General features: G+C 32.6%; 2 protein-coding genes across 2 annotated transcripts; one reads left to right on the forward strand and one right to left on the reverse strand.

Moving 5' to 3' along the window:
- The first annotated feature begins 5,431 nt into the window (after window positions 1-5,431).
- LOC123914111 (protein LURP-one-related 17-like) lies at window positions 5,432-6,590 on the forward strand. The gene is made up of 2 exons (XM_045965117.1): window positions 5,432-5,906; window positions 6,057-6,590. The coding sequence occupies exons 1-2, from the start codon at window positions 5,634-5,636 to the stop codon at window positions 6,459-6,461; spliced, it is 678 nt and encodes a 225-aa protein (XP_045821073.1). The 5' UTR covers window positions 5,432-5,633; the 3' UTR covers window positions 6,462-6,590.
- A 187-nt stretch (window positions 6,591-6,777) lies between these two features.
- On the reverse strand, window positions 6,778-12,471 carry LOC123914110. Its single transcript, XM_045965116.1, has 7 exons — window positions 12,026-12,471; window positions 10,761-11,102; window positions 10,515-10,670; window positions 8,985-9,322; window positions 8,243-8,750; window positions 7,820-7,852; window positions 6,778-7,669 (listed from the first exon to the last, which is right to left on the reverse strand). The coding sequence occupies exons 1-7, from the start codon at window positions 12,102-12,104 to the stop codon at window positions 7,146-7,148; spliced, it is 1,980 nt and encodes a 659-aa protein (XP_045821072.1). The 5' UTR covers window positions 12,105-12,471; the 3' UTR covers window positions 6,778-7,145.
- Window positions 12,472-14,564: the final 2,093 nt, after the last annotated feature.

Here is a 14,564-nt window from a genome sequence, read left to right on the forward strand (position 1 = left end):
AGTATAAAAGAAGTCCATTTTTATTTAGGCATAAAAGTTGGATGGGTGTTATTCTTTTTTTCCTCAAGTTGGCTAGAGGTGAATAAGTGGCAAATCTTGAGTTCGAACTTTGTCTTTGCATATAAAATTCAATATCTTTACCGATTGAGTTATGCTCACAACGATATATGTGTTAGGTTTTCAAGACATTTTTTTTTCCGATTACCATGATATAATAAATATCTTAATATGTGTCCTCATGATACATGTTAATTTTCTCCAATTATGCTTAATTCATCCTTACAAAACTCATTTGTAAGGTGATGATGCCATTCAAATCTTTATAAACTAATTTCAATCTTATGGTTATTCTATAATGTGGAACTATAGGAGTAATTTTTTTCAATAATGAGGCTAAAGGGAAAAACTTGACTCATTACTTGGGAAACCCATTCGTAATCATTTGAATAATCAACAAAAGGGCGTAGCGTTATTGTTTCACGATGAGGAAATGGACACACAAACAAGTTACGTTGTGTCCAATAAAGTGAACTATTACCATGCAAAGCATTATTGGGATACCAAAAAGTCTGCCCTATAAAGTCTTTAAAAAAGAAGAGAAACAAAAAAACATAGCTAGATAAGGTTTTTGTTGTCCAAAATAAAAAAAGTTGGATCTCATTTTCTTCCCAAGGAAAGTGGGTAGAAGAAAATAACAAAAGAAAAGTGGAGTAGCAAATACGTTAAGAGTAAAGCAAGACAATGAGGTGATGGAATTGGTATTGACCTTGACTGTGGTTTTGTTAATGGAGTGTGAAGAAATAAGTACTACATACAAACTTAGAATGGTCCTTCAATAATCCTTCCTAGTCCACGCGTTCATAGTGCATGCACTTCTTTCGTGGTTACATTCATAGGGTAAAGGGGGATGAAGAATCCATATACACGTCTTCAAAGAAAATAATAGATATTCCCAAACATGGAATTTGTAGCATATATCCATGCATTGAAGAATTTGAATCTCACAAATTGATACAAATGATAAAGGTTGTAGAAAAAATTTAGTTAGAAAGGGAATAATTCATTTTTTGTATTGAGCATTTTTTTTTGGACTGAAACTAGTCTCTTATCAGTTGAATTGGTACAATTGGTAAATATCATCAACCTCTTAAGCAATTGGTCGAGGGTGTAATCTCCGACACATAAGTATGGAGAAAATTTAATTGAGAAAAAAAAATTCTATTGTGTATTTCACAATTTCTCTTACACGGATTAATCTCTTACCACTTGAGTCAATTATTGTTGGTATATGTAACCAGGGTTAGTACCGACAATTCAGAGGCCCGTGTCGAAAAATAAAAATGAATTCCCAATAAATAAAAACGTACAAAATTTACAATGAATAAATATCTATATAGCATAATTACATTTGAATATCTGTTTAATTTATAAATAATATCAATAATATAAAAAATAGTAAATTATTTTTATAACAAACCTAAAATAATCTTTCATCTAGATCATTTAGGTTTTATTATTATTTTTAGATTACACCTCCACATATATTTCTCTTATAATTTTATGTGATGTGATTGTTTAGATTGAACTATATCTCTACCTAAAATACAAACTTTGAGGCCTCACTTTTTGGAGGCCCGAGGCTACATCCCTGTTTGCCCAGCCTCAATGCTAAATTTTTCTCTTCCCACCCCTCGTTTTCTTTCCACCCTCCGGTTTTCCATTTTTGTCTTTGAATAAAATATTTCGGAACATATTTTCCGAATTTCTTTTGCCTTCAAAAAAACTTTGAAATGTGTTTTCTAATTTGAACTAAAAAATTTTCAAAAAACGTATTCCGAAATTTTTATACAAGAACAAAAATGGAAAAAATGAAGGATGAAAAAGAAACACGGGTGAAAAAGAAAAATTCCTCAAGGCCGGCAGTGCGTGTAATGTACGGTGTCTTTGGTTAATGATAATAAAAATAAATTTAGGAAAAGCTTTTAGTATTTTAACTGTGGGCCGGGTTTGAATCACAAATCAAAGACACTTTGGACTTATTTCTATTTGTTGGGTTTTGGTTCTTTCTTAGTTTTGGGCTAATTTTCTTAATGTGGGGTCCTATAATATGAATTTTTCTCTTCCCACCTCCCATATTTCTATTTTTGCGGTTGTATAAAAATTTCGGAACACGTTTTCCAAAGTTTTTCTAATTCAAATTCATAAAATATATTCTGAAAAAAAAATTCAAGGCAAAAAAAATTCGAAAAACGTATTCTGAAATATTTATTCGAGCACAAAAATGGAAACCTGGAGGATAGAAAGGAAAAAAAAAAAACACAGGGATGGGATGAGAAACACGTACGTCTATCATTTGTATATTTTTTAACGGAATTTCAACTAAGTATTATGCAGTGAGATTCATTCTTTATCCTGTAAAAAAAAAAAAAAAAGAGATTCATTCTTTATCTCCTTGCAACATCTTTGATTTTCCATTTTTTAAGTTAGTTTTACATTGTTTTTGTGTCTAGTGTAATTCTTTTTCTGATGATCGATTTAACCTCTCATCAAAAAGATATATCTTAGTTCTATTTTATCTCATCAACAAGTTTAGTAATGAGCATAACATCGCTATCTACATATATGTTTAAATACTTTTAACACATTCTTCTTCTATTTCTTTGAACTTTCTTATACTGAATTCCTGAATTACTCGCGACTCTCCTTTATGATTTAGTTTATCAGATAACTTCCGATTAACCGTTTATTGTTGTGCAGGTACCCTGGCAATATGGATTCCGTTATATGGATGTCATGCAAATTTGGACCTTTATTAAGTAGGCTATGGGAGCAGAACATTTGTAAGCTGATCTTTTTTATTGTGGTACTCTTAAATGTTAACCTCTGCCTTTGCTACCTATGTGATGTTTACACCTAATTAATCCACGATGTTCTGGATCTTCTGTATACCGTTTATTATTCCATGAAAATTTGTTCAAGTATCTACATAATTTTGTTTGGTAAATTTTTTTGTTGCTTTCTTACATACAAAATGTTGCTCATAATTATAAGAACTCTTGCAGAAGTCATCACTCATCACGGTTGTACTACTATTAGTACTCCATATGAGTTGCGCATTGCTTTCAGTGTCAAAATTATGACACAATTTCCATCTGCTTCAAATATTTGCAGATATCACGATCACGTGGAATTTGTCACTGGACTGGACCCAAGTCTATTGTGGTCGGTCAGTCAATTTCAGCTTTTCTTGACTTTTTGTTACATGTCTAGGTGGATAGTTCCTGCCCGTAATTGATCTTAACTGTTCCATTTATAATTAGTAATTGAGATTGTTTTAACGGTAATAACTGCATTTACCTCTCATAAAAAATGACCTGAACCCGGCCATTTGAATACAAGAATTGTCTTTTTACCACTAAACCAAACATTCATGGTTCAACATAAATTTTATTTATGTGAACTATTTTTAGTTATAAACTTCTACAAAATATGAGAATATTATATTTTTTTTGAAAAAATTAAATTAGTTCATTTAGATTGGCAACAGAGATAATCGAACCTTGGACATGTAAAGTTGATTTTTTTTCTTTAAATTGAACTTGTGATTATTTGATAACATCGTTTAAATTTCATACAACTTAAACTAATTTATTGTTGGTTATTTGATGGAAGGATATTTTTAGGAATATTTGTACTATTCTTGAATCATCAAACACACTTAAATTGTAACAACAAAAAAAAATAGACTCTAAAATATTATTCGTTTCGAATAAGATTATCTCTAATTAATTGATGAAATTTATAAAATTAAAAATAAATATACGTACAAGCATATAACTATCTTGAATAAATAACAAAAATGGCCAGCCAAAGGTACCTCTCAGTTAAACAAGGCGCACCGCCCTTCGTTGTGATAGTGATGGAGAAGGTAATGATAATGAAATTAATACTAAAAATAGTTTAATCAATGAAAATTGAGTTTAGAAGTTAGAACATCATTATTCCTAAGTTGATCTCACCTCAATGTTCCGACAGATTATATATGGCGGCGGATTTAGCCAAGAAAATGAAACATAAGCAAACCAAGCTTTGAAAACAAGCAAGATATAGTAAGTGCTTATCAAATTATTATACCTTGCCGACCTACGTGTCACTGTTCAATGGATTTTTGTCAATAGTTTTCTCCTTGTATATATCTCCCAAAATATCTCTCCCCCCGTCTAACACATACATGTGTTCATTAGAAACTGTTTTAGTATAATTCTTGGTTTAATCGTACATACTACATACAATAGAACAATTTTCTTAAAAAAGAAATATAGTTATATCACTTCACTAATAAAGAAATGTTCAATACAATTTAGTACTAGTTACATATGTGGTATTCTCAGTTAAGTTATGATTAACTTCATTTGTTTATGTTGTCAAAAAAAAAACTTCATTTGTTTATCGTCTAACAAAAAAAAATGAATCTTTTATAATGAACAATAGTTTCACCAAACTTGATAGTATCCATCTTATTTGAACGAAAATTATACACTACTAACTTTTAGTCTAACTCAAAATCAACCGATTCAAGATTCAAGTCATAAACCTAATTGAGAGCCAATAACAAACCAATTGCTTCTCCGACCCGAACATCACATATTAGTGTAGTAGTGATTCCTATCTTGTCAATATTATCATTTGCTCTCCCTTAATTTAAATTGACAATTTTAATGTAGTCCTTTATTCTTGATAATATTTTATTATTTTTCAAAATTTGATGTTGGTATCGATTTATAACTGAAATTATTCCTATAAAATATCGACATAAATATAGATACCAGACGTGACATTGAAACGTCGATATTAGTTCAAAAATTTAAATAATTAAACATAATCATATATGTCACTGTTCTGTCAGACTACGCTACGCATGACATATACACATATTAAACGAAGTTGGTGAGATTCATCCATTATATCCATAAAATAAGTAAAATATCTTGTACCAAAAAAAAAAAAAAGTAAAATATCATCATTGTAGAGTCAGTAAATAATTATTAGCGGTTAATGTAGCTTTCACAATTTGACCCCTTGAGTAGTTAATTCATAAAATTCCTAGAATTTCTTTTTAACAGAACACCTAGAATTATTATTTTATACAGCTACACAGTAGCCTTTTAGCCGTCTCCGTACCTCAAATTATTTCTTAAAAACTCCTTAATAATTTCTAAATTACAACTTGCTCATCATAAAATTAAAAAGTAAAAGAAAGAATCAAAATAGATGAACAAACACAATGCAAGTTGTCCTACCTAGTTGTAGACAGTAAAAAAACTTTTGATAAAGACACACACACATTCAACATGATTCCGTGTCTATTCTTTCTTTCCTAAATTCCCGTGTGCTTAAACCTCAAGTCCACCCTATGAGCATTGTTTGTGGACCAACTTACATCATCTTATTTTTACCTTACAAAAAACACCATAAGTGTGAACACAACTCATACATAGCTGCTATAAATAAATAATCATATAATATATGAAATGATCCTCTAGCTAAGTACTACTAGCCATTATCATAGTGTTAAATACTAAGATCATAAGACAAAGGTTGAGAGTGAAGGAAAACATTGAGAGAAGAGATCTATGAAGGTGTTTCCTAGGTTCAAGTTTTTGTCAAGAGCAGTGGTTCATGAAGAAGATGAGACAAAGAAGTATCCTATTGTGACAGAAGGAAATTTGTGTACATCTTTACTAACGGTTTGGAAAAAATCTCTTGTAATTAGTTGTAAAGGATTTACGGTCATTGATTCATATGGTAACCTTGTGTACCGTGTTGATAATTACTCCTTGCACCCCCATGAAGTTGTTCTTATGGATGCTTCAGGAAACTCTCTCCTCACCATGCGCCGCCATAGGGTATAATAAAATCACTTCCTTTTTATCTTTCTTATGCTTTAATTGCTTTTAGCCTTACTTGTTAGTTTTGGGTGGTGATGATATCTTTCTTATGATCTTATTATCTTATAAAATGTTGTAAATTGACAACATGTTATGATTTGATTGCAGAAGCTTGGGTTAGTAGACAATTGGTGTGTGTATGAAGGGGAAATTGGGAACCAAGGTACAAAGAGGACATCTAAGTTGGTTAGGACAAAACAGAGTCCTCTTTGTTGTGTAAAGAAGATTGTGAATATTTTAAATGGCAATCACAATGTTCAGGCATGTGTGTACCGTGCCGCTTCTGACTCGGATAAACGACACGCGGCGTTTACAGTTGAAGGTTCTTATGCTCAAAGAACCTGTAAAGTGTTGGATCAGTACAAGAAAGTGGTAGCTGAAATAAAGAGAAAGGAAACCAATACCAAAGATGTGTCTTTTGGGGTTGAAGTTTTTCAGTTAATTGTTTATCCTGGTTTTGATCCTGGTTTTGCTATGGCACTTGTTTTAGTGCTAGATCAAATGTTTACATAACACAATTCATAGAGTAATAATAATACATTTCGAATTTCTATTTCTATATATCTGTATGACATTGAAAAACATCTTAAATCAATACAGATAAGAGAAAGAAATGAACAATTGCAGTAGATTACTGTTTTTTGTTGGCTAGAAATTGAATTTGGTACTATGGAGTTTACAACACACTGCAGAATGAGCATCAGTCACCTGCGCTAGAACACACTGGTTGCAATGGACTATTGTTTAAGAATTAACCGGCCCTAACTGACTGCATTCTTTGCAGTAAACGCCTTAAAAGAATGAAAACTGGCTATTATAATCCCATATGTAACACAAATACCACAAGCATTACCAAGGGGTATATATTGCACAAAAATATTCTATCGATACACCAGATTTCTGTAAACTGGTAATAGCAGTTACAGTTGCCTACACTACAGCTAAAGCTCATAACATACACCCACCCACAAAATTCACACAGAGTAAGCAATGAATTATGCTGTTTTATACACCTGTGTTTTAACTTTTAATGTTACAACATTTGAATCATGTTTGCCCTAGGACAATACACTGGCAACAAATTCATCGCAGTCACAACATAATAATAAATATATACAAAAGAGCAGCCTTTCAATAACCTAAACATTTGCTAATCACACAACAGCTGCTAATGAGTCTACAGTCAATAATTATTGATCAATCTGACTTGTCCCTTCCCCTTTTCCAATCCATCAATACAAATTTTCCGACTTGATGTTGACCATCATAAGTCTTATCCAAATCCCTTGCAGGTGGGGGCATCATCATACAATGTTGCTGCTTTACGATACTCGAATTTGTACGTTTGTTTTCTACAATCGAGTCCCTAACTAGTTTACTGGGTAATGATCTACCTGATTTTGATGTAGGCCACGGACAGGCTCCTTTCTTTACATTATTGGAGTGACCGATATTCTTATTCTCAACGGTGGAAAGCTTTTGCTTCTTTGAGGGCATTATTTGCTCCACATTTTTGGACACCATGTTAGACCCAACCAGTGAAACTGGTGTCGTGGGCAGGTCTTCCAGTTTCCCGCTGGATTTAAAATAACAAGTTTTCATGGCCTTATGTGAAGGGTTTCTTTGCCATCTTAAAATTCCATCTGTGCTCTTTCTAAGTGAGTGAGTTTTAAATTCACAGAGAGTCTGTGCAGCAGCTAATACTGTTGGGCAATGCTCATCTGTTGCAAACAAAAATGTTAAGCAGGAGGTATTGCTATAAAACCAACTTCAGTATCTTATTTAGGTAAAAGAAAACACCATGTATGGAAATATTCAGACAAGTGTCCAATTGCAACAAAAAAATATTATTATACTCAATAAGATCTTACCATTTTCTTTAGTAGCAACTTGGTCTCCAAATTCTGCATTTTCAGGACAGAGATAGTCAGATGACTCCAAAAGGGAGAAAGTGAAGGGAGAAGGGAAGTAGAGTGAACCCCCATTTTCAATCTCAACCTTGGTAAGTGTCATCATATATATTAGTCCCTACACTATAGCCAATACGAAAATAGGAGGAGTGCTCGGTTTAAGTTTTTGTCGGTCACCTCAATTCTGAATCTACACTTTTGGTGGATGCCATAGTCATCAGCTATGGACTAAAATTATTGACGGAAAATAGGTCGACTCCTCTTAGTTCTGATTCTTAGTATAGGGACTAATTATGATAACATGTGCCGAAGTTGGGGATGGAAAGATTTTCACCCAAAGAAAAAATAGAGATACAAATTAAGGTAGCTTATAACATCTTTTACCTGTATTAACCTGAAAATCTTTAGAACATGCAACAAGAGACGAAGAATCCAACCGACGAAAAGGAAGATTAGCAAACAAAGATCGAAAAACTTTGCTGTCTGAATTTCCAGATGAGGGAACAAGGCTCTGATCATAACTAAATGAATCGAAGTTTGTGAACGAACTGCGATCAATATCTGTAGAGCTAGCAATGAGACCTATCCTTGCCCATTTACCTTGGCACATGCTTCTACTTGTTGATAACTTAGCTGTGTCAGAATTAGTTCTACAATTGCCACCAAAAGCATGTGACCATGGGAAGGATGGCAAGCTTGGTCGACGAGATACCTGCTTGCCTGAACGTAGATCATTACTATTCTTTGTACTAATCGAAAGTTTGGAGGCATCAATCAGCAAAGACTCAAAATCTCGGAATGGATGTAGTGCAATCTGCTCTAATACATCCTTAGGTTCACATAATGGAAAGTCAAGCGGACTAGCTGTACATTCTGTTTCGCTACAAGGATCCTGGATATCAAGCACTAGTAAGTACAAAATCACATTAACACTACATACAGATCAATCATCAGTAGAAGTACATTAATTTAAAGAATAAATTGGCCAAGTACAAGCAGTAAGTTCCTTTTAGTGATCAAAGAAGTCAAAGATGATGGTTCAGCCTTCATGAGCAGTCCACTAAATTTAAATTTTATTTTATCACAGCAGAAACTAAATGTATACTTGAAACCATTCCATACTAACCTTCTGACTAGAAGATGTATCTGTTGAACAAGACTGCTCTTTATCCCCGTTAACAACGCTTTCTACTGCACAAATTGAACTAAATTGGTATGTGGACATTTTCTTGTTGGAGGAGTAATCCATCTCCATATTTTGAGACTGAACAGGTTTTGGGGACTGAATGATAGAGCAGGCCTTTCTAACTGAACTCAAAAAACTATCATTGCTATTTGATGTTCTCTTCCCTTTATCGTTGCTTATAGCGGGGGAGTCAAAGGTGCCCTTAAGGAGCTGATCTAACGGGGGCTCATCCATGAGCTTTGTGACATCATGAAAATCATGTTTCAGACCATATAAACCTAGAAAAGAGTTTCCAAAAATCCATACAAATTAATTTGAGATCAGCTCAGTAATTGCAGCAACCAATCGTGAAAAGAAAAGAAAAAACATGCAGGTAGATAATATCAGCTTTCAACTCTGAGTATCAATAATAAGAGCATATTTGTTACTTGGAATTGTAGCTTAATGATTGGATGAAAGATTATAACATATTATTGGCTGATGTATGAATGCATGTGGGTTAGAGACTTGCTGTCAGGTATTATAGGTAGGTAGTACTAAATCATATTTAGGATGCCATTATTTTGGTAATGGCATCATAAACTAATACTGTATATTATAATTAAACCAGAATAAATGACACTGTAAAGTTTAACAAGAGCAAATAACTGAACATGTATAGTTAAACAATATAGTTAAAAATGACACAGATTTCGATGTTGAAGAAAAAATAGTACAACATGGAAAAACTTCTTGAGATTATTGTAAGAATAAAGTGGTTAGAATACATCTCATAAAAGCAATATAAACATGTTTGGTATGATGGTATCTCTTAAGCTGGATAAGCACGTGATGAAAATAGACATGATATGGCTTTTTGACCGGGTAATTTAGGATTTTTTTTTTCAATTAAAAAACACCATAATAGCATTTGGCCATCTCCTCTCACTCTGTTTCACCCCAACAGACATTGTTCAACCTCTCACTGGTAAGTTGCAGCTCATCGATGAGTTTTCATGAATATAGTGTAAGTTATATAAATTGTATAAAAATTTAAAAATAGCAGCCACACCGCTCTTTGCTATCCGCAATAGTGTTTTTGGGGTCGGCCGCTATCCAGGGTTGATAACACTCCTAAAAACAAAACCTCGTATGTGTTTTGAACTTTATTATATTTGGAGGGGGGTGGGAATATCTATACAATCAATAGTCAATCCGACAACTTTAAAAGGGTTTTGCCCGAACATTAAATGGAGTGACTTGAATCGTTGGGTAGCTTGAGTAATTAATGCTATAAAGTACAAACTCGTAAATCAGGTAAACAAAAAAAAGGACCAAACTAGTCCAGCGCTATATACTAAATCATTCAATCACAATGTGATAGCAAAGTAAATATATACATGAATAAGTTTAGGAAAAAAGGGAAACTACAGGAGATTTACAACAACAAAAACAAGAGAGAACAATAGCCCTAATAATTACATTACATACCAAAAAAGCTGTTCCCTCCACTAGCAGAATTGAAGATTGATGTACCCATTTTCATAGACGATGACTCAAATTTAGCCTTTGAAGAAGGCACTTTAAAGTTCTTCTTATCACCGCGCTTGCTATTATTGCCCTTTTGCTTTGGTAATTGACTTTTCTCTGTACCAAACGAAAATCAAGGGAAAACATGTTAAGAGCATGTAGCAGAAAGCCACTGTCCACTGATTATTTGTTAGAGGAAAATAATACCTGGAGAAGAACACTTCATATTATGTGATCCAAACTTGTCAAAACTATTCTTTGACTCTTCAGTTCCTTTAGGGCTAGTATAATCTTCTGATTGGGACATCCTTGACCTTTTTGAACTTGAACTATTACTCCTGTTAGATTTTGCTGATTTTCGTTGTAATGATACACCTTCCATTGTGGAAGTAATTAGAACACAATTTTTTCCATTACCACTGAGCTTATTTTTTGACAAATCTTCGCCCTTGAGATGGGGAAGCTGATTGGAACTCTTACATTGTTGAGTCTTTGAAAATTCATTATTACAGGACGGAAACTCAGCCGATGTTTTCATATTTGCAACATCTGGCACAACAGCATTGATTGAATAAGATCGTGCAATAGTCAATAACAAAAGAAAAAAGATGACGAGCATATCGAAAGTTAAGATGAGAAGACCAACATTGATAGGCTAAATCTCCTAAAATGGATAATTCAACCACTGCAACATTCATGAAACAATAACTGCAGGAGGGATCCGCCCCATAAATTTATCATGTAAAGGAGAAATAGTCAAGACAGTTTGAGAAAATAGGCATCTCCGCCACTAACCAAGATCACTTGGTAGATTTCTCACAGCTCCCAACATTTAACTAACATGCATATATAGCATGCAGATCATATTATAATATGAAGCACCGACACAGACAATGGACACGACAATGACGCTAATATTAATTGAAATTAGAATAAATGAATGTAATTACATGTGTCGGTATCATATCGCTGACACTTGTTGGATCCCGGACAATATGGAGTGTGTGTCCGTGGTAGATAGATATTATATATACACTTTCCAATACATTAACTGGAATAATAACTAGATGTGTCCATGCAACTTCAAAATCAACCATTAGTTTAATCGAACCCGACAAATGGATATAAAAAAACTATCTTGACCAAACTTGGATCAGTGGTGAATAGGTTCATATTCAGTTATGAATGTGCTGAAATCGTGAATATCCTAGTCAAAGACAACCGAATAATAAATAATACAATTATAAAGCGAGTTTATCACAGAAATTAGCTTTTCCCAGGCATGAAATTTACATTAGTTCAAGAAACAAGACAATTGCATGCTTAATTTCATAAAATTGGAGAGCACTGTCAATTAAAAAAAATAAAAAGGGTTAAAATTAAAAAGATAAAATGAAATAACAAGATTAATTAATGAATATAAAAAAAAAAAAAAATGAAATTGGAGTAAAGAAAAGAGGTGAGAAACGAACCATTTTGGAGTACGGAAGATGAATTGCAGAATTGAATTGAATTGGAGTGGGTAGGTCTACCAAAACCCTCGGATCCCATGAATTTAGGTGAAGTGAGAAAGGAAAGGAAAGTCAATTGGAAAGAAGAAGAAAAGAGAAGCTAAATTCTCGGCGGCATAGTGAAGATGAAGATGAAGATAGAGAAAGTGGTTTGGTAGAGATGAGAAACATGATGGATGGATGGATGTTGCGGCTGTTGAAAGTGGTTTTAGGGTAAATTGGAAGATTGAGAGGGAGTATATATAGTTTTCGGGAAATGATCTTATGTCTTCTCATATAGTCCGTCCGTTCGGAATATTCCGGTGGTAAGGACTAAGGTAAGCCCAATCTTACATTACATTACATTATTTTATTTTTATTTTTATTTTATTTTTCGGCGTCTTCGTTTTTAGGGTTATAGAGTAGTAGTACAACTTATACTACTTCCTTCACGTGGCATTATCCATTTTGCTAGTGGTGTCCTTCACGGGGAGTATTAGAAAAATAATCGTTCCGTTTTTAATTATAAGAGAAAATTCACTTTTAAATATATTAAAAATTTAATTATTTAGTCTATATAATAGTCTAAATACATCGAACTTTGAATATATTTAAAAAATGAATTTTTTCTTATAATAAAGACTAGATGGAGTAACTATGTTATTATGAAAAAGTAATTTTTTTTATTATTACAAGGCTAATAAAAAGATAAAACAACAACAACATAAAGAAAGAAAAAAAAAACTAATTTCTAATATAGTGGTAAGGGGTTTGGGTAGTATACTAGAGTTTTATACTTGATTCTCAACTCCATTGTAAACCAAAAAAAGAGAAGGAAAAAAAAAACAAGAACCGAATAAATAAATAAAAAATTAATCTCTAAGAAATAAGGGTAAGTTTTTCTAAATGACATATAATTCCGCAAGCATAATGTCAGATGACTCACAAATGAAGCCAGAAAAATTTGATAAATAAAATCCTGAGTTGTTTCTGATAATACCCCTATAGTCAGTTCTAATCAGGGAACCTAAACAACTTTCGTCAGCATTGAGAATGACACAAGAGTAGTTGTCATTATTCTATTTGACGAACTTGTCGACCGGGGTTCCAAGAGGATTATCAGAGAATGGCAGTGTGAAAATGTAGACCATGATACGGATGTTGAAAGAAAGCCAATATAGGGATCAAGATTCATTATTCGAACAACAAAAAGGTTCTCTTCTCTACCTCCTTCCACCTCTTCACAATCATTCACAACCAACACCACCTCTCTTTTCCTCAAATTAAGACTCATTCGTCAAATTTTTTTAATTTATTTTTTACTTATATATTATTGCCCATTTGAAAAAGTTTTATTTTTCGCTACGTTGGATTTTATGTTCTCTCAATTTTTCACCACCATTATTTTTTATGTTCTCTCTATTTGCCAAAATTGAATAAATAAATTTGTCATCACAGGTTTTTTAAATATTATTTTTTGTCATTAAAAAGTTTGGGTTTTGATAAATTTATATTACACACTTTAAAAATTTCAAAGTAATTTATAGATTTTCAATATATGAAAGGGCCTATCGAATTTTCGCAAAATTTAAAAGTTACAAAAGTTAATAAAAAAAGGCAAATGCTAAATAGTGCCCCAGGGGCACTTGTTAAGAATTCAAATTTAGAAAGTTTTATTTGGAAATAGTGTAGTCAATACAATAAAAGTCTATATTTTGATGTTTTTCATGCACAATTTTTATTTTATTTCTTCTTTTGGTTCCTTAATTAGTGCCCCGGGGGCACCGGTTAGCAAGACCCATAAAAAAATACAATAAATAAATTAAACATTTTTTTCATGAAATATACTTTGTCGAATCATTGATCATTAAATATAAAATCAATGCAATTAAATGTGCTAATCGCATTTAAATGTATCTTTGTGACTTTTTTAACTTCCATCATAGCATTTTGTTTATCGTGATTGTCATGTCTATTTGGAGTTGCATTTTTAATTCTTATCTTTGGATCATTGTGTTGATACTACGGTGTTGCTCCGTTGGTGATGATCATGCTACTCCCGATGATGAATGATGTTTCCGGTGGCAATGATGTCATATTTGGTTAGTTTGATATCGAAGAATGAGAGAGAGAGAGAGAGAGAGAGAGAGAGAGAGAGAGAGAGAGAAAGAGAGAGAGAGAGAGAGAGATATGAGTACAAATTAATTAGTATACTTGTTTTTATTAATTTTGGTTGTAATGTCTCTTTGATTTTAATAAAATAGTTTTATTTTGTTAAAGTTTTACATTTTTTGTTGTAATTTCCTTTGTTTGTATGATTGAAGATTTTGAGTATACTCAAGCTATTTTTTTTATTTTAAAGAACTTTTTCAATGGTAAAATAATATATAGTTAAACTTAAAGATAAAGATTAGATGAAAATAAAAAAATATAACTCGTACCAGAAATATTCAAGGCACTTGAACGGGAATAAACAAAAGTACATGCATAAAAGTGAGTTGGGACGGATTCAGAAGCTTAT

The sequence above is a fragment of the Trifolium pratense genome, linkage group LG3 (genome assembly GCF_020283565.1).
Source record: "Trifolium pratense cultivar HEN17-A07 linkage group LG3, ARS_RC_1.1, whole genome shotgun sequence".
Classification (NCBI taxonomy): Eukaryota; Viridiplantae; Streptophyta; class Magnoliopsida; order Fabales; family Fabaceae; genus Trifolium; species Trifolium pratense.